General features: G+C 41.6%; 2 protein-coding genes across 2 annotated transcripts; one reads left to right on the top strand and one right to left on the bottom strand.

Moving 5' to 3' along the window:
* Positions 1-1,085: 1,085 nt before the first annotated feature.
* On the bottom strand, positions 1,086-8,599 carry pdcd2 (programmed cell death 2). Its single transcript, XM_084052853.1, has 8 exons — positions 8,254-8,599; positions 7,217-7,325; positions 5,855-5,911; positions 5,560-5,742; positions 3,780-3,944; positions 3,231-3,331; positions 2,738-2,851; positions 1,086-2,525 (listed from the first exon to the last, which is right to left on the bottom strand). Exons 1-8 carry the CDS (start codon positions 8,449-8,451, stop codon positions 2,361-2,363), a joined length of 1,092 nt encoding a protein of 363 aa, XP_083908979.1. The 5' UTR covers positions 8,452-8,599; the 3' UTR covers positions 1,086-2,360.
* Positions 8,600-9,756: 1,157 nt separating this feature from the next.
* On the top strand, positions 9,757-19,209 carry rhoua (ras homolog family member Ua). Its single transcript, XM_084056406.1, has 4 exons — positions 9,757-10,313; positions 11,806-11,864; positions 13,359-13,547; positions 14,074-19,209. The coding sequence occupies exons 1-4, from the start codon at positions 10,049-10,051 to the stop codon at positions 14,356-14,358; spliced, it is 798 nt and encodes a 265-aa protein (XP_083912532.1). The 5' UTR covers positions 9,757-10,048; the 3' UTR covers positions 14,359-19,209.
* Positions 19,210-20,051: the final 842 nt, after the last annotated feature.

The raw sequence follows: 20,051 nt of genomic DNA, 5'->3' as shown, positions 1-20,051 counted from the left end.
TTGTTATTACACAAAAAGAAAACTGAAATTAACAATCCTTCCTGTTTGTATTATACTGCCAGTGCATAACACATAGACCTGCATACAATACATGAACAAATAAGAAGTCAAATATGGAGTAAAAAGGAACCTAATATAGCATTACTTACTTGGCTTTCACCTTTATGTTGAGAGGATTTATGCTGTAGTTCTACAATTCTAATGCTTACCTCAATTGTTTGAGTTTAATACAAAATGGACCTGCTCTTTAATGAATGACGCACCACCTTATCAGTGACATGTCAGTACTTAATTTCTCAACATACAACTGTGTTGGTGGCTGGGAACAATAAGCAAATAATAGTTATGTTTAATTTGGTCTATTCCATTTTTCAGACTACAGGGGAACGATTATAATTACATCTAACGATGCTTCTCCTCCATTCACGTTTGGTGAATGTAGCCTTGGCCAGGAAAATTTGATGTCTTCAGGCGGGGACCATCGACCATCAGGTGTTTCGACCCTTGAACCGCTACACCCTCCTGATGGCAGGGTTGACAGTGGTGGCCAAGTCACTGCCCATCTCCTCCTCCTGGCCAAGGCTAAACTCCTCCCTCCGGCTCCGTAAACTATTGTTTTTCTAAACCAACAAGAGGCTGGAGGTATTGGGTGGGTCCCTCCTGAGGTCTTGAGGTGACACAGGTGCGTAGAAATCTCCAGTACTGTGGGGTTTTTCCTGCCTGGATCTTTCCTTTGTCTCACCAGCCGCTGAGGCTGTGCGCTGCACATGTGACCCCTCTTCTCCACACTTGGTCCTGGCTAGATGTATTTTGCCTTATGTGTTCCTGCAGATCTTCTCGCTTGCACTCGCAGTGACACTTTACTTCCAATTCCTCCCCAGTTGATGTTTAGGTGAGCCGTCTCGCTAGTTGTGGTTAATTACTGGCTATAAACCATTAAGTTTGTATTGTTGAGTCTCTCATACTCCCCCCCTCACGGGAGACTCTGGGGGTATCTGTATTAATGTCTATAGCTTGAGTTGGTGCAAAATGTGGAATCAGTCTTGTTCATTACACTATTATGTTATTCACAGACCAATCTGGGAACCCTTCGGCACATTTTTTTAAAATAATTTCCCTTTGCTGAATCTGTCTTGAGAGATTATTCACAGACAAAAAGGCTGATTGACAGTTGAGTTTATTTAGACAATGGTGGGTCTATATGATGACAAGACAGTCACCAAGTACACATTTCCTCATTACTGCATGGGTTTTAGATGTGGTCAGTCAGTGGTTGTCTATAGAAAACCAAAGTCTGACATCACTGCCGCTAGAGGCCGCTATTCCCAGGGTTATTTTTGAATTGAAATTGAAAATACCATATGGTCTCTCAATAGCGTCGTGGCATATAAGAACTGTGTTCCAAAAAATAAACAAATGAGCCCGGGCTGATTTGTTTATTTTTGGAACACAATTCTTATATGACCTGATGCTAAGATGATCCTATGGTATTTTCAATAGAGAAAATACTTCTGTGACCCAGGGGATAACAGAGTGATCTCAGGACTTTGATACTCTATTCAGTCTGTTGGAGAATTGACTTCACTAGAAAGAGTTTTAATGGTTTATTAACTCATTGAGTGCCCAAATTATTATCTATTTCTGGCCATTACAATTTTTATTTTTGTATTTTGTCAAAGTAAAAAAAAAGTGCTTAGGAAGCGAGATACAGCCTTTTTAAGTTATAAGTTAAACAAGGAGTGGGTGGAGCTGCAAATCTTCAGATGATATCTTGGGTTCAAAAAAAAAAGTTTTTTTTTATTTTTTTCTAGTTTTTTCAAAAACACGTGAAACACGTTAATGGCACTCAACACCATAGCGCTAAAACACGTGAAACACGTTAATGGCACTCAATGAGTTAAGAGGATATGGAGATGGCAGCAACTAAAATGTACCATTTGATTTTAAAAAATGGGTACATACAAGACAAACGTAAGTTGGGCTGTGCTCAGGGTGTTTGCATTGCCGTTTCAGAGGAGAAATTCAGTCCCTGTGACTTTCCTGTCAGTGGATCAACCACCCTTCCTACTTTGTACACTATCTCAGACAGTTTGTCATTCACATGTTTCAACCTGGGCTCAGGTCTGCTGTAAAGCAGACCTGAGCCGTGAGCAAATCGTGAGAATGGCAGCTGGTTTTCAGATCGCTGGAACATCAGAAAAGCTTGACTTGTGAATGCTCAGCAGAATTGGGTAATGCTCCTTTCAGAAGAATACTAGTCCCCATCATTACTGCTTCTTGTGTTGCCTCACTTTTTGAGGGGGGGGGGGGCTAGTTCTTAGGACTAGGGCAATGATAAGGGATGGTACGTGGCATTGTATTTATACGTGTTGCTCTGAGCTGAAGTCCTGCTTCCAAATGAACTCTGGGCAGTAATGGTTGTCATCATTACAGCTAACAGAGCAAGTGTAGACAGCCAGCGTCCCCCAGTCAATACTGGCCCCTGTCGAGTCTACAGACAGACTGTTTAACAACTGGGGCATCACCTGGAGAGAGAAACACACAAGCCTGTTTTAACAGCTAGTTCTTACCTGGAGATATGGAAACAGATACACACAGTCACACACAGCGATTAACTATGCTAGCAGGTCATGAATCCAACACATTAAACGTTAATAACTGAACACACTTGATGTCACACTCACAACACCAGTCAAACTACAGAGATGAGAGGTGAGGAAGAACAATGTAGAATTACCTGGAACTCAAAGTTTCTCTTGGCACCACAGGTGCATGGTGGGATATCCTGATGGGTGGGGATGTGCTGGGAGGAGACCCACAGGGGAGAGCCCCCTCGGCTGTAACGCAGCACCTTAGAAATAACAACACTGTTAGAGACAGATAATCACTAAGAATACAATATGTGAGTGGATTATTCTTCCCGTCTTAGGACACTGCCTTGCTATATACAGCTCTGAAGCCCGAATTGTACTTGGTTGAGCATTGTGTCTTGCACCAACAATAGTCGATCTAAAAGACACACTTAGTTATGATATTGGCATTACTGATGATAATTTATCAAATAATAAAATAATATCTTAGTGTGTAAATATTTTGCCAAAGCACCAATAGGCATCCCCAAAAATATCAATCAAGGCATTTGATTTTGTCCATATCGGCCAGCCTTATGTATTAGCAGTATGCTCCTGTTATATAGTTTTCTGTTCTATTTTAGTCATGTTGTTTCTTACTTGATGTGGTTCTGAAGCGATCCTGTTTTTAAACCTCTGGACCATTTTGTTATCTTCTGTCTCATGCATGGCCATCTCCTCCAGGTCTGTCTCTGCAAGGGCTGCAAGCGAGGAAGGAAGAAAATAGCAAAGCAAAGCAAAGCAAAGTTTGTTGTTTACCCAGGGTGTCGGACTAAGTACGAAACTTGTTTCCAGCCGGACCCTGCATGGAAGCCTTGCTCAAGGGCTATTCAGCGGTGATTCATGATCGATGTGATGAATTGGGGAATCGAACTAGGGACCTTCCGGTATCAAGGCCGTCCCTCTAACCACTAGGCCACCGCTGCCACCTAGCACATAATCACTGTTGGACTATTGTGTTTCATGGTGTGAAATGTTAGGGGGGCGGGTCAGGACCTGTGCTATTATGAATTTATTTTTGTTCAAATTGGTCGCTAAAAGAGCATGTGGCGCAAGTGTAGCATCTTTGAGCTTTTCTAGTTTCTCATGTTAAGGTTGGAAAGGAATAGAGAACAGTAGGATAGCTGAGCTGGACAGGCGGCAGCTTACCGTCTGCTAAGGAAGGACAATCCACACTCCTCTGTATGCACTCCTCCTCTCTTTCGCTCTCCTCCGTCTCGTCCTCATCCTGGGCCACTGACTTTTCTTCCTCTGGCTCAGTGACCAGCTCAGACTCAGGGAAGAGGAACAAAGAGGCTGTGACGCTGGGGGCCCCTAGATAGATACGTAGAGGGACAAGAAGTACAACAGAAACATTTGTCTACCTCTGTGGCTGACAGTGACGGAGGTTGGGGTCTGCTTTGTGACGGGTTGGGGTCACCTCCTGGTTGGAGGTCTATCCACTTTTTGAACCGACAGTTATTGAATTTCAGTGCAGATTTATCTAAGTAACAGTAAATTAACCACATGAACTCCACTGCATCCACCACTGACTATCAGCTGAGCCTGACAGATGGAGATTTCTCCACTGTTGGCAAGTTTGATTTACTTACTGGCTCTGCTGGTTCTACAGCAGCTTGCAGCTCTGACTGGAAAGGGCTAACCCAATCACCTGCAAAGTCATTTTGGTCTATGGCTATGCCCGTTGTTGGCACCCACAAACAACCCAAGAAAATGCCTATTGAGCCTTGCCAGACCACAATGAGCAATTTGTGGTTGGCTTTATGAGGGTGATTTAAAAGTGAATGTCTCATAATGAATCCCAATGGGTAGATGGAAGCCAGCGCCTCTGACACCAAAAAGGGCCAACATGTGTCTGTTGTGAACAGACCTCTTGGAATCGAGTAAATTTAACTGGGGGTTTATGACATCTTACTCTATTCATGCAGTCATACACCATTTGGTGGCAGGGACAAAGCACACATTACTGACAGTTTCCCTGATATGTGATCGCCCACCATGAATGAATGAATAAATGACAGACACTCAACATATTCAACATTCTTTAACAGACACGTTGGGCCTTGGCTGCAGCTTCCAATGGGTAAGCATAAGCACAGAGGCACATGTGAGTGTAATACTGTATGTGCCGTGCACGTACAATTATTACATAAACACCTGAACACAATTATTTGAGAGAGTCGCAATTATTTTAGCAGAATCGTTCAAATCTGTTTTTATGTTGAAAAATGTTCATACATTTTCAAAAGGTAGTGGAAATAGCAGATCTAAGACACATATACAAATAGCAGATACACAACACGTCGCGATGGGACGCATTGTGAGTATAAAGATCGGTTATTTCCCAAAAAAAATGTAGACTAGAGTAAAATAAATGATTACATATAGCCTATTTTGGCCATAGTTCATTATTTATTTGGATTATTAGCAGTCATTGTCAGTCATTCCTTTTATATTTAAGTCATTTGTCATATGTGCTCTGTGCAATTCCTGTTCACAAAGCCTAAAAGGCAAACAGGAAAAAAAAGTTAATATGTTCAATGCCAAAAACACAATTAAAATCATAAATCACGGCCTAGACCGTGGCGTCGCGGTCTAGGCACCCTGGTTGCAAATCCTTAATAGCAGTGTGCCGCGGGTTCGCGTCCCGTTCCCGTCGGCCTTTCCTGCATGTCTTCCCCCCATCTCTCTCCCCATTCTTCCTGTCAGACTACTTTCCCTGTCCCTCTCCAATAAAAACAATAAAAAAATACCAAAAACAAATCTTAAAAAAAAATAAAAAAATCATAAATCACAATTATTTGAATGACAATTAATCGTCAAGTAAAATGTCATGATCGTGATGACAACCCTACACGCGTGTACACACACACACACACACACACACACACACACACACACACACGCACTTGATGGAAACCATACAGACCTTGGTTGCTGCATTCCTTCTTGTGTGTATGTTTCCAGTGCAGGGTCTGGTGGTGCTTGCTACAGTAGGTGACTGTGTGACAGCGAGAGCATGCTTTGCTCCCAGGACAACCACACACCCAACACAGCTTCAGCCCAGAGACAGGCAGCACACTGGGGTCAGGATCACTGGGTGTCTCATCCTCTGGTACAAAAAAACCAAAACATATAATCATAACAAAGACCTACGTAATTCAAAGCCAAGTATCCATCAGTAATAATAATTATGCTTAGTATGGTTATATAAAGCTACAGACCTGATGGGGGTTCGTAGGGGTAGAATTCATTCCTCCTGTGCAGCTGGCTCCTAAACACTGATATGTTAGAACAAACAAAGGACTTTATCAGCATCATGTGTAGAAGATGCAGTGTTTTTGATTAGCAGTAGAGATCAAAAGATGGGGGCAAGGGGGGTCAGAATACCGTGGGGATTAAAGAGGGGCCAAGAGGAAAGATAGGAAAAGGTGATGTATTTAGGAGAGGGACATTAAGAGCAGTGGTTCTCAAACATTTTCCTTTCAAGGAACCCCAGTGTAGTTGGTATGCATTAGGCCACAGACCTCATAACTCAGAGAGTGTACAAATGGAACCAAATGGACACGTAAGGGTCCATTTGTACACTTTCCGAGTTGCAGATCTGTAAGGGTGATTCATAACTATCAACAATTTAGCTAGGGATCCCCACTGGAACCCCCACAAGCACCCCTGGGGGTCCCCGGACCACACTTTTGCAGCGTTTCCAAATACCAGTCCCTGCACCGCACCACCTGCTTGTGCCGTCGTTTCCATTATAAAAGGACCCGGTCCAAAGTGGGCTCAGTGGGGCCGAAAAGGGCGACAATTTTGGCTCCCAGAGCGGTCTGAGGCAGGCCAAACAGGGCCAAACCGGTGACGTGTGAATGCTGCTTGCTACTGATTGGCCGTGGTCATGATGTTCTGGTAGATGTAGACTACAGTGAGGACTGTATTTGCTTTCCCCCAGGACTTAAGAACATGTATATAGTTTGCTGTGCTTTTTGATTTTATTTGTATATATATTTTTGCATCGGCTTTGTTGTGATTTGCTCTCAATTTGCTGTGATTTGCACTGGTTTTGCTGTGATTTGTTTACATTTGTTGTTAATTGACAGTGTTATATTTGGTTCCATTTTTACACTCTGGGTTTACAGACCTGTAAGGGTCCATTTGGTTCGTACCGATAGCTGGAGTACTGCTTGCACACAGGTGATTTGCATTGGTGTACAGGACTATTGGCCACCTGTCTGAATTACATTGTTAGGCAAGAAGCAACGATCTCCACCTATGTACTTGCATTACGAAGGAGTGTTAATGACCGTGGTCTGCTATGCAAAGCTGTGGATTTGGGAAGGGGTACTATTGTGCTAGGGAAACGGGAGATATTTAGGGTGCTGGCCTGTGCGAGGCCATACGGTGCGGTGCAGTGCTGGACTGCTATATCGAAACTTGTTTTTTTTTAGAACCACTGCATTAGAGATTAGGAGAGCAGAGGAGATTAGTGAGGATAGCAGACGGTAAAATTGAAAGGGGTGAATGGAGAAGGATCTTTGAACTATGAAGAATGCCTCAAATATACCATCATTGGTGACCTTATCTAATACCTTTCATGCAGCTGCTATCATTGTGTTTGTAGCATTCGGGGCTTTTGCAGCAGAACAGGAAGAGAGTTCTGTGGAAACTTCTGTCCTGATTGGCGATCGGCGCATACACCTGAAGCAGAGGACAAAATAAACTGATCAGAGGACAGAGCAAACAGATAAGTGACAGAACATTTTGTGGAGCTTCTGTTAATCAGCAATTCATTCTTATAAAAGGATCGTTAACTATTAGTTCTCCAGGTCTGTCTGTATTAAGATTAATTAGTTATTGATTTGTTCATATTGACCGCTATCCAAAATCATTAGTTTGATATTACATCTGGGTAACTAGCTACTAACTAATCAGTAGTTAGTTTCTATACAGTAGTAGTGACTGGTGTGTTATGTACTGTAGCACTATTATTTCGTCCCTGCATACACATACTAACTATGGAAAGGAACAGTGCAATAAAGTGTTTTAATATCTTTGCAACCTCTAACCTATCTGAAGTTAGTGAACTCCTATTGTGACAAACCCAAACGTCTTGTGCCACCATGGTCCACGGTAGCCCAAGAATCACTAGAAGTTATACTACATTTTCAAGTACAAAAAAGGGGATACAGATACAGGATAGGTGGGCACTAGGGACATCTGGGCACCTTGATGTAAAATTGGATATTTTGTCCAATGTTAAATGTAAGGTATGTGAACATGCACAGTACATCATTATCAGACTTCATTTTATCCTTCAACTTGTTTGTGTCCCAAAATGACTGGATATGCAGGTTTTGTAGCAATTTGTAGCAATTGTAGAAATATCAGACCTTAATTGTCGAATGTTTAACAAGTTCTAATCATGATTCATGTATACATGACTTGTCTTTACTTAAAAACAATGCCAATTTAACACCGAGGTGCCCACTCCTCCTTGGTGCCACCTATCCTGTTACGGATCAGCTCTATGGCTGTAGTATGTGTGTGTATGAATGGTATACTATACTATGAATGTATATAATGTATGTGATATGACAGCCACTAGGGCTAGGTCTACAACGCTTACCTGCAGGAGGAGAGCCAGTGGCAGGTGGCAGGTGTCACACTCCAGACAGGGTGCAGATGGCGGGTCCCTCAGGCTGAGCCACGCCGGTTTACCTCCTACTTTACTGGGGAACTGTGGGCTACGAAGCTGCCACGGCTCCGCGTCTTCCAAGAAACCCAGGACAACTTCTCTTGTTTCAGTTGATGCCATGCTGACCATCTGTAACGAAAATGTGAACGATCGGCTGTCACCAGGCTGTCACCAGGCTGTCACGAAGAGGTCGCGGTCAATAACAAACTAACGTGTGTGATGTTTTAGGTACCATAAACTACCATAAACACAGCAACGTGCGTCGTTGGTACGGTTCACAAAGACGTCCGCGTAAATAGTGAGCGGTTTGTGTGTCGTTCCGTAGCCTGGGATCAATACCATTTTCGGGTTTCTGATCCGGTCTGGACGGAAATAACGTTACGTCACCAAGCGGCCTGAATACATGACCGGAACCTCTGGTGATTCCCCTAGTTAAAATGTGTTTAGTTTGGTATAATCGTTTCGTTTCTTTTGGTATAATAATCTTTTGGTATGTCCATCTTTTATTCTCACTCGTGGCACGACTAGCGAGACTAAACTAATTGATTCGCATTATGTGGGGAACAAAAACAATGCGCCGCCTACCGGAACCCACCACCGGAACACGATTGTTTCCCCCCCTTTTTCCTAAACCGGATCACACGGGCCAGTTAGAAGAATAACGGTGGAAAGCGAGGTTAATCGTTCCGCAGTTCGTGTGGTAGTTGGCCTATAGAGGATATGCGCATGCTTAAAGTGAATGGCACATCGAGTGGCAAAGCAACATGCAAAGTGAGTTTAACATTGTTTAATGTTGTTTAATGCAATCAGATATGACTTTTCTGTTTGGATGCATGGGCTGTCAAGGCCAGAAAGTATTTTTTTGACACTCAGTAGGCATTCCTGCATAACTTCCGGGTTTGATGATGATGTCACACGCATATCCTCTATTCCCTAGTCCACTAGATGGAGACATTGCAGTACACTTCTGTCCTGATTACGTTTCTAGTGGTAATAATAATCATTACCGAATAATAAGCCATAAACCAATAATGTCACCAGTACGCGTTTGTTTTGAGGTGCATCAGTCTATTTGACATTGTTTTCCATTGCAGACTCAAAGACAGAATGAACAGTGAAAGGTGGGTAGCATTACGGTTAAAGTGGCATTTTTGGTGTTTAAAATGTACTATTTACAAGCTTCTCTCATAAACCGATTAGCGGTCAACAGTCTGGTGGTGTTTCATGATGTCACTATGACGTGTGTGTGTGTGTGTGTGTGTGTGTGTGTGTGTGTGTGTGTGTGTGTGTGTGTGTGTGTGTGTGTGTGTGTGTGTGTGTGTGTGTGTGTGTGTGTGTGTGTGTGTGTGTGTGTGTGTGTGTGTGTGTGCGTGCGTGCGTGCGTGCGTGCGGAGGGGGGGGTCTCTCTGTTGGGCGACTCTGTGAAGAGAAACTTTCCCAGACGGACACACAGGACAGTCTACAGTCTTTCATAGCTATCTGGATGCAGGACACAGACAGACTTATAATAAACTAGGTATAATATTGGCATCGCCTCGGTTTTCCGCTGTACAGTCAGCGGTGGATCAAACTGTGTTATGGTTTGGAATTATGGAAACAAAAGATGGAAAAGTACGGATATCACTTTATTCACGTCAGAAGCCGATTAGCAGCGCATTGATCACGGAGAATGGCAGTTGAACAAACTTAAATCGCCTGCCATTCGGACCTCCAACCTGCCGCTCCCATGCCAATGCCTCCGCGGGGCGGTGGAGGATACAAAGCACCCTCCGTGTCCCCGCAGCCCCCTGTCCCGCCGAGGAGGCTCCGAAGTCGGGAGAAGTGTTCCGGCAGGAGCCGGCGGTCTGGAGCCGGTGGAGGAGGAGGGGAGAGGCGGGTAAAGTGTGTGCTGGTCGGGGACGGAGCGGTGGGGAAAACCAGCCTGGTTGTCAGCTACACTACCAATGGTTATCCCACGGAATATGTCCCCACAGCCTTTGACAACTTCTCAGGTAAAAAAACAGACAACATAGCTGGAGGAGAACTCCTTCTAACGATATGGACCAGAGCTACACTAGTCAGTATGTTGATTAAAATAATATATTGCTGTATATATTATTGTCTCCGCCAGGCCAAAGGCGTGGCAGAGATAAAAAATGTTTTGGCACTGTGTGTGTGTGTGTGTGTGTGTGTGTGTGTGTGTGTGTGTGTGACCAGGTAATCTCCGGAACTTGTCCAAAAATCAAGCAAATTGGTACACAGTATCTCAGTCATTAAACGAAAGGGGTCTTTCCGATTTTTCATATTCCATCCTGATTAGCTAAGATTGGCTTCCAAAGTTTGTAGGAGTGCTCCCGTTTTGATCAAAATGCCTCAAATCATGAACACAGCGTGTGATTTCTGTGACATTTCGCACGCTTTCCCACCGAGGCCGAGGAAGAAATGCCACTTGAAAACTTTCAAATCAGCCTCATGGTGGCGCTATAAAAGGTCCTATTTGCTTTTACTTATAACTGCACCGATCTGAGTAAAACTTTGAATGCGCACTCCCTAGAGGCCAAGTAGCCCTGAAACATGAGTGTCATACCATGACAGTCATGGAGCCCAGAGTTCTTGGTTTTTGATTTTTTGACATTACCAACTCTCACATGTACATAAACGTTCAGGTTTCAAATATAAAGTGCTTACCCAAGTGCCACGGATGTTACAAGGCGATCCGTACCGCGATAAGTACCTGTATCTCCCGTATTGTTCAATAAAACGCATTTTAATCCCATCGACGGCCATTTTATTATTTATTTTTTTGTAATGTGTCAGAGTGCAATACACCTCCCAACCATTAGTGTCACATAGTTGAAAGTAACGGAGAAAATTTGGAGAAAATGGCCGGCGATCGGATTAAAATGCTTTTTATTGAATAATACGGGAGATACGGGTACTTATCGCGGGTCGGATCAACTTGTAACATCCGTGGCTCGTGGGTAAGCACTTTATATTTGAAATCTGAACGTTTATGTAAATGTGAGGGTTGTCAATGTAACTCATTTAACGTAAATCGAAAACCAGGAACTCTCGGTTCCATGACGCTTGTGGCAGACGAGCGTCATGTGAACCATGGCTAGAGCGCCACCAGGAGGCCGCTTTTTGCAAAACAATTTTTTTATATTACTCCTAGCCTACAGATTTTGTCCAAACATCACGCAAAGCTGTACACATTATCTCTATAGTCATGTGATCAAGACAGATCTGTCCGATTCTTCATATTCCATCAACATTGCTGGCCCACAATAACCTTCCTGCCCTGGCGGAGACCTGTGCTCCGATGAGCACTTTTTCTAGTTTTCATCTGTGTCTTATAACGTTTTGAGGTATTAAAGAAAATGTATAGTATCTTTGAAAATGATAGACTATGTCCACGATTAGAGCGCAGGTGCGTGCGCTTAATTAATGATGGGTTCAGTTGTTATTGACCCCCCCCCCCCCCCTCTCCCTCCCTGCCTCCAGCGGTGGTATCAGTAGACGGGCAACCGGTCAAACTTCAGCTTTGTGACACTGCTGGACAGGTCAGTAACACACACACACACACACACACACACACACACACACACACACACACACACACACACACACACACACTGTTTGCTTTCACATTATTACCTGTTTAATTTGTTCTTTCTTTATGTGAAGTCTATAGATGGAATGTGGAGCGTGTATTCATAATAGAGGCTTAATCAATATTTAGATTAGGAAATGGAAAAAGAGAGGTTGTTGCTGTGACAATATAGCAATGAAACACAGAGATAACAAGGGTATAAATAGTCATAATCTATCTGCAAATGTTGTTACGGACAAAACAAAGAAAATATAAATTTGTATCTACAAAATGCAATGAAAACCTTCTACTCCTTGTATTCAGAACTCATTCAAAGATTTTGTGAAGAATAGTGTCTCTAGCTAGTGAAAATAAATAATCCATTTTGAAGCCTGAGATACCCCAGCACACACGCACAGACAGATGCACACACACACACACACACGCACGCGCACGCACACGCACACACACACACACACACACACACACACACACACACACACACACACACACACACACACACACACACACACACACACACACACACACATGCAGCCTCTGCCCAAGCTAACTAGTATTCACACCTGATTTATACTTGTACTTATACTTATACCAAATCTACAGGTTCACAACACGTTGCGAGCTTGTAGTTCGGCTATTTTTGGTGTACAACACCGGTGCTTAACTAAGTATAAATCAGGCTTTATAGTTCTGAATGAGCTTGAAGATTGTCATGATCATGGTCTCCTCAGGAAGTGCCATGCACATGCTGACTGATGGAAAAGATGGGCGGATGTCAGGGAGAGGAAATGTGCAAAGAGATTAAATGAGAGAGAAAGAGTGGAAAAATAGGACATTACAGAGGAAGGGTGAGTGAGGGAAGCGGAAGAACACATAATGAAACGCCTTTTTTTCAGGCCGATACATGTACTGTACACATAAGAGGACATACATAACAAAAACAATCATACCACAAAAATACAAACATCGCAGGGGACAGTTTTGTGCACAATATGGCGAGGGAAACGCTGTTGCTGCATGAAGCAAGCCCTGAAACCTAATTCAGTGCCAGAATCTAATTCCTCATTCTTACTGAGGTTGCTTGCCTCAGGGATCAACACATGTTTAATGATCTTATCTTAATTTATATTTCTTCTCATAACAAATGTCTTTCCCTGACAGTAACTGATTTTCAAAATGATTTTCAACCAATAACATCACGTTGGTAACTTAAAAATCAGTTGTTCTCTCCCTCACTTCCTTTTCTTTTTCTGCTCTCTGCCCCCAATCTTCTTCACACATTCAATTTTCTTTTACCCCTCTCTACCTCTTAGCTATTTGATTGCTAGTTCCCACTGTGCTTCTCCAATCCATTCACAGGCTTCAAATGTAGTGTTAATGGTCTTATACAAGTTCCTTGCATTCAACCCTCTCACTCATGCCCTCTCTCCCATCCCATCAACAGGATGAGTTTGATAAGCTGCGGCCTCTTTGCTACACCAACACCGATGTCTTCCTGCTGTGCTTCAGCGTGGTTAGCCCTGCTTCCTTCCAGAATGTTCCTGAAAAGTGGGTTCCAGAGATCCGCAGACATGCTCCCCTCGCCCCACTGGTCCTGGTGGGGACTCAGTGTGACCTCAGAGAAGATGTTAAGGTGTCTTTGCATTTTCTGTTCCTAAGAATTGTTGAGGAGGCCGAGGCTGATGAGCTATCCATGATCATGTTAGATTTTGGGGAATGAACGTGCCATGTTAAGCTTCACAGACAATTTGGAGACAATCCTTTCTATTTTTTGTGTTCAATCATATGGAAAACTAAATTGTGTTAACAACAGATATCAGAGAGTGCATCACTAGTGTGTTGATCTATTGTAATACAATAAATGCACCATTAACGTAAAGAAACCTCACATATCCAGAGGCTTTAATTACTTTTTATTGACATAGCCTGGTCTCTGTATCACAAAATGATTTATTTAGACTGGGGGTCAATGCTCTTTGATCGTTCTTAACAAAAAGACAAAATTGGTCAAGCAAGGCTTGACCAATAAGTAATAAAAAGGCATGATATTATCAACAAAAACAGAAGCATCTCCTCTGCCTTTCATGTTACTGCTACCAGTAAAGCACAATTCCATCTTATCTGAAATGATCTTTGGCGGTATTATCTCCTATGTTTAGGTTCTTATTGAGCTGGCTAAATACCGAGAACAGCCTGTGGACCTGGGGGATGCCAAGGACTGTGCGGTGGAGATTGGAGCAGTGGCTTACATGGAATGCTCCTCTTTGACCCAGAAGAACCTGAAAGAAGTATTTGACGCTGCCATACTGGCGAGCCTACAGAACTACACCTCACACAGTGCCTCAGGAGGGAAACAGAAACAACAGAGACAGCAGAGGAAGACACCTGATAAGATGAAGAATCTGTCCAAGTCATGGTGGAAGAGGTACTGCTGTGTGGCCTAGAACAGACCTGTGATAGATTTGGCACTTGGTTGGTATACTTGGGATTAAGACTCGTTTGGTTCCACCAGAAGCTGTTGTGGGGAAGTCATTCAACTACTGCTCAATCCAGAACCTCAGACCCAGGACCGTCCTGGATCTGAGCTGAGATTTGTTCCTGTTTCTGAATTGATCTCCCTGGATATTATCTGCTACTGAGCATAGTCTGCTTCAGTGTAGTCAACTCTGGATACTGAACTATACCTCCTTTACGCCATACGGCAAAGAATGGATGTGTGATTCTTTTGGCTACAAAACATAAATGTGGTCCTTTTTTATAAATAATAAGTCCACTAATGGGAGAAGTACTGCTGTGTGATCCAGAATGGAACCTCTAAACTTGGGTAGGTATAGACTGGTTCTTGTAGAACCTGTTAAATGCACAGTGGGAAGAGTAGCCTTAGAGTGGCTGATATTCTATACATGGCATGTATTTCATACACAGCCATAGAACACTCTATTTTTGTGGAGGGATTAATCTTGGCCGCATTCTAATTTGTAGCACTCCCTGTGTACTCTACTCACCCAGTAATTACACAATAATCACATGAATGTTGTCCATGTGAATCTTGTGGAAAGTGGAGATATTTGTATGAATACACGTTTTCTGCCAGAACTTGCAAATTGATATGATACCAGATGACCAGAGCTGACTCCAAGTCGCAGAAATGTATTATTGGGTGAGTAGTGAGTACACACGATGCGCTACAAATTAGAATGTAGCTGAGATGGAGCCTGTATGAAAATGCATGGAGTGTTCTATGACTGTGTATGTGGAATACATGCAATGTATGGAATATCAGCATTCTAGGGCAACGGTGGAAGAGATGCTGTTATCTCTAACAATGGTTCTAAGACAGTATCTGGTCTGGATCTGCACAAAAGGCTCTGTGGTCTGGAATGACCTGGCCCAGACATGTTGTGCCTTAGACTGTTTAGACTGTTTTCCTGGTAGGCATGTGGGATGGAGTAACCTGATGAGACCTGTAGGGAACTTTGACTGTCTGTGTGGGATCTAAACTGCTGCCGTGGCCTAAATAAATCTCTGGACTGTTTTATCCAAACTAGTTTTTAACCTGGTTCTAATTTTAGCCTGGTACCAAATAGAGATTTACAGAACTAGAAGACCAAGCCTGGTCTGCATGTACATTATAACACTTCTTTTTAAATTCTCCAAACCAGATTTGATAATTTCATAGCTAAATATCTGAGACATGTCAGCAAATAAATCCCTTGCCTGTTACTCAAACTGGGTTCAATCTACAGTAGCTCTAATAGAACCTGTCCAAGCAGCGAAAGAGGTACATTAACATGGCCCGAAATGAACCCAGGCCAAACAAACCTTTTGGTTTAATCCTGTTTTTAATCAGGGATGGGATTCAGCCTCAGCATCTTTCTCCACTTTAGAAAGGTTTGCATGATTGGAAGCCTGTGGCTGAGATACACCAGTACAAAATGGCTTTCAGTTGTGCAAAAGTTGTTGAACAATAGTCGGCAGTATTAGCTCCAGACAAGAATGTGACAGCATCCATTTGACAGAACCACCAGTATTGTTCTTAACAACATCCCTTCACAAATGATGCTATTGAATACATCCAAAGTATCTGTCATTGTGAAGGTCATTCCTGTAGGGGTTAAATCAGGGTTATAGTGATAGCTGATGTAGAAATTCCGCCATCCTGCATCTATCCTGCAAAAAAAAAAAAGAGACTTCCTTCTAGGGGTGGAGCAGCAATGTTGCAGCGGAACAACAAGCAGGCAAAAGCTGGACTTCTATGGCGGCTAATATGTCTGTGGAAATGTTTATTATTAGATCTGTAAATCATTTCATCATGGTTATGAATTCATTAATAGAATGCCTGGATATTGTTTATAATTTGTGAAAATCTTTTCCATTATCTGCTTGTGTGTTCTCCATCTCAATAATTATGTTGAAGAAACACATAATTTATGATACTAGTTTGCTGCAAACCAGTATCAAAAAGGTTTTCAACATTTTAACTCGTTGAGCCATGATTCAATAAATGTCCTGATAATCAAATTGCCTTAAATGTGTGCTATAAGTGTCCACACAAATATATTTTTTTCTTCACCAAGTGAAGAAGAATTTATAAGATTTTACTTTGAATATAATAACCTCATGCATATCCAAAACTGTTATTAATGAATTAGGTACATACCATTCATCACAATAACCAGAGAACCTTCTTCCGCTATTGATAAATATTACAATATATGTATATTTATGGATAATCACATATGGTAGCTATATTACATGATGTACAATGATGTGTATCACATGAATGGACACAGAACGTCAAACCAGAACTGCTTTTCAGCTGCAACGTATTTCAGAAATCAGACTTTATAAATACTTTGTAGTGTTAACAAAGCTGTACACTATTTTTTTTTAAATGATACGATTGCAATGATAGATGATAAATATGGATATATTGTCCAGTCCTACTGTGCCTTTTGCTAGAGCCAGACAAATACACCACATAATGTTAGTGTCTACCTGGGGGAACTAAACAGCATTGCATTTTACAGTGTATATCATTCAAGGTCAGTGGTTGTCAGGGTACTCAGAGTTCAGATGTGCCTTTTGCTTCAGTTCAACTACCTAGGTTTCAAAGAGAAGTAACAAATCATAACATTTGATTCCATACAAAAGATTATAATGAAATTATACATATAAACAAAATCTAAGAGCAATTTACTCTTCTGAAACCAATGATCAATAGGTTTTTCTTCTAAGCTAATTCACTTTGAAGTCAGACATCTGTTAGCTAGCCCATTTGGGGTTATGCAACATTTTCAACCAAACGATCATTTGTTTGCTTTGGAATTTATTTGTTTACTTTAAGTGTACCATGGCACCAAATAGGTTAGGAACCACTGCTACTGCTAGACTCAAACTGGGAAATATTGGCCAGACCAAAAACAAAAACATTCTAAATGTGAGTCAGAGCTTTGCAACTAAAACATTTTTGGTTATTTGTATTTATTTATTTTTGTATTTGTTTAGCCCAACTAGAAAAAAAAGAAAGGATTACTCAGCAACCTGAACTGACCTGACCTGGTGAGATGAGATGATCAGGACCAGCTGTAACTCCTGGTTTAAAAGCTGGGTTGTATTGGAGCTGTGTTCTTTCTGTCGAATATGTGACATCTGCGAACAAATTAGAGGCTGTTGTTTGGTCTTACTCATGATAGCAAATACATTGTTTCTGACTGGAGTGTAGGCATAATACACTCTACGCTGCTTGTCTTTGTATGTGTTAATGTATGGGTACAGTATGTAGAATGTGATGGATTTAAGTAGGCTAAGGTCACAGATTCTTATGTTGGCTGACAGTTTGTTCCACCATATCAGTTCCCAGATTATTAATGTATTTTAATGCTACATTTAAACAGTAGTAGTAAATCTAATTTTGACTTTAAACTCACTCTAAACATTGAGAAATGCACTTCTATGTGGCCTCTCCTTAAGATGCCATCAAGATATCTTTTTGGCGTGACATCTAAATTCAATGAATTGAGATGTCATATATGTATGTATATGGGTGGAAACAATTATCTATTGCAGATTCAATGCCAAGACTTTAGTGCAGCCCTTCATAGTAGGACAGTATTAGGATTGGTTTTCAAAGCAGTGGGTAGTGCAGCTTTTATCCACTGCCTACATTGAATTTAGATGTCACCAGATGTATCTTCAGGGTGATTGTCTGGCTACGCGAGACTAAGATGTTTGCATGAATGAATTCAGACCTTGACCAAACGGCAGCATATGTTGTGCCCATGTGCATGGGCTTACTACTGTATGTGGGCGAGATGGATCTCTGAAAGTGAAAGCTGGATGTGGCAGATGGGAAGAGACTATACAGCTGTGTTTCACCAGTCAAATCTCTGGGGGGCAAGCATTGGGTATGGTCATCGTCATACAAGATGGGAAAGATGGATGACAAAAGCATTGAGAGACTTGCATGGTTATGAGGAATGGTTAGATGATCTGGTGGGCTCCCCACAGGTTTATTGCTAATGACATGCACCAATGAAACTGAAGAATGACTATTCTGACCACAGTAAATTCAAATCTAGTCAGAGTGTGCCAAAGCACTTCTCATGTGTTAAATGTACAAATGTACAGTAAGTTACAGTGTCATTGTATTCAAATACTGTCAAAGCTCACATACTTTACTGCAGTTTCACATCTCTCATTTGTTGCTGTGTGAATCAAAAGGAGAAGAAAAGTGTGACAATCCAGTAAGAGGCCAGTTTCAAAGCCACATATTCACCATGTGACTGGATTCTCTGCATGGTGGTTCGAATGCCATGGCACACAATGCCAGCCACTGAATTCCAAGACATATTTCATTATCAGCTGCGTGATGTCACATGAAGCAATCTGTGATCACTCAATTTAAAATACACGAGGGTTGGAGTTGGATGCGTTTCCTAGCTAATTTCATGAATGAACTTTAATGTTGTTACAGTGATTTTCTTTTGCTTTGATAGTCTGGTTTGACATTATGTGAACTAGCTATTGGCCTACTGCTGAGAGTCACTACTGTCTCATGCTACTGCATGTTAGCACAAAACAAGACTTAGAGGTCTTATGATCAATTATCTGTTTGAATGAAGGGTTCAGTCAATCATAAACTATGTTTGTACAGACATTTTATACTTTTCTTTCTTTTTATAATAAAGAACAATCATTTCAAATAATACAAAATGGGTTTTGTTGGTTTTGAATTAAGGCACTTCAAAGCTACTCCAGTGGAAAAGTCCAAGACTAATTGCCCAGTGAAATCCTCAAACCTCAGTGTATGTATCCATTTGTATCTCTGAGAGAGTACAAATATAATCAAATGGACCCATTTGGTTACAAAATATTGTATTGTATTACATTGTATTGTAAATAAATATAATTGAAATAATCAGTATATTTATTTTTGTTGTCCCTTGACAATGATGGATTACACTGTAGTTTATCACGGGATCCCAAATGTGAGCTAGAGGGCTCAGACAACGAGTCAGCAGATTGTTAGGATGATCAACAGTTCTACTAGTCCAGTCATTCTAGGGTTGAGGTTGGACCAAATTGTATTATTTTGTTTCTCAACTGATTTTGACTGGAAATTAGGTCTACTAGCCAGGATAAAAAATCTACCCTGATCTGCTCACTGCTAATACCCTAAATCCAAGATGGCCGCCGTTGTGAGTATTTCATTCCAAAAATTGGCATATCTTCCAAACTAATAGAGCTATGAATGGAAACAAAGTGTCTAATCCTATGTTTTTGAGGTCAGGGAATTGATTAGAAGCATTTTTAATAAGACTGAGATTTTTTTGGTAACTTAACTTACATTTTATTGCCATTTACAGGTGAAATCACAAAACTAAATGCAGTAAGTAAAACATAAAGAAAATAAAAGGCACATTGAAAGGCAGAGGTGTTTTCAAAGCTTGACTGTCACCTCCTGATTGCATTACACATAACTTAAATCATCTAGAAAACATCTAGAGACATGTAGAGAGATATGTAGAACCTTCACTGCATCATTGGTGCAGGTGATTTCAACACCCAGACAGTCTAATCATCTAGAAGCTCTTCACTGTTCACTTCAACATTGGTGCAGGTGATTCCCTTACAC

The sequence above is a fragment of the Gymnoscopelus microlampas genome (assembly GCF_963454915.1).
Source record: "Gymnoscopelus microlampas genome assembly, chromosome: 1".
NCBI lineage: Eukaryota > Metazoa > Chordata > Actinopteri > Myctophiformes > Myctophidae > Gymnoscopelus > Gymnoscopelus microlampas.
This window is presented reverse-complemented; position numbering and strand designations above follow the sequence as displayed.

Coding starts and splice junctions, on each gene's coding strand:
- rhoua (XM_084056406.1), top strand. CDS start 10,049: ATGCCAATGCCTCCGCGGGGCGGTGGAGGATACAAAGCACCCTCCGTG. Junction 10,314..11,805: donor AGCCTTTGACAACTTCTCAG/GTAAAAAAACAG, acceptor CCCTGCCTCCAG/CGGTGGTATCAGTAGACGGG. Junction 13,548..14,073: donor ACCTCAGAGAAGATGTTAAG/GTGTCTTTGCAT, acceptor TCCTATGTTTAG/GTTCTTATTGAGCTGGCTAA.
- pdcd2 (XM_084052853.1), bottom strand. CDS start 8,451: ATGGTCAGCATGGCATCAACTGAAACAAGAGAAGTTGTCCTGGGTTTC. Junction 7,326..8,253: donor CACTGGCTCTCCTCCTGCAG/GTAAGCGTTGTA, acceptor CCTCTGCTTCAG/GTGTATGCGCCGATCGCCAA. Junction 3,945..5,559: donor GAAGGAATGCAGCAACCAAG/GTCTGTATGGTT, acceptor GTATCTATCTAG/GGGCCCCCAGCGTCACAGCC.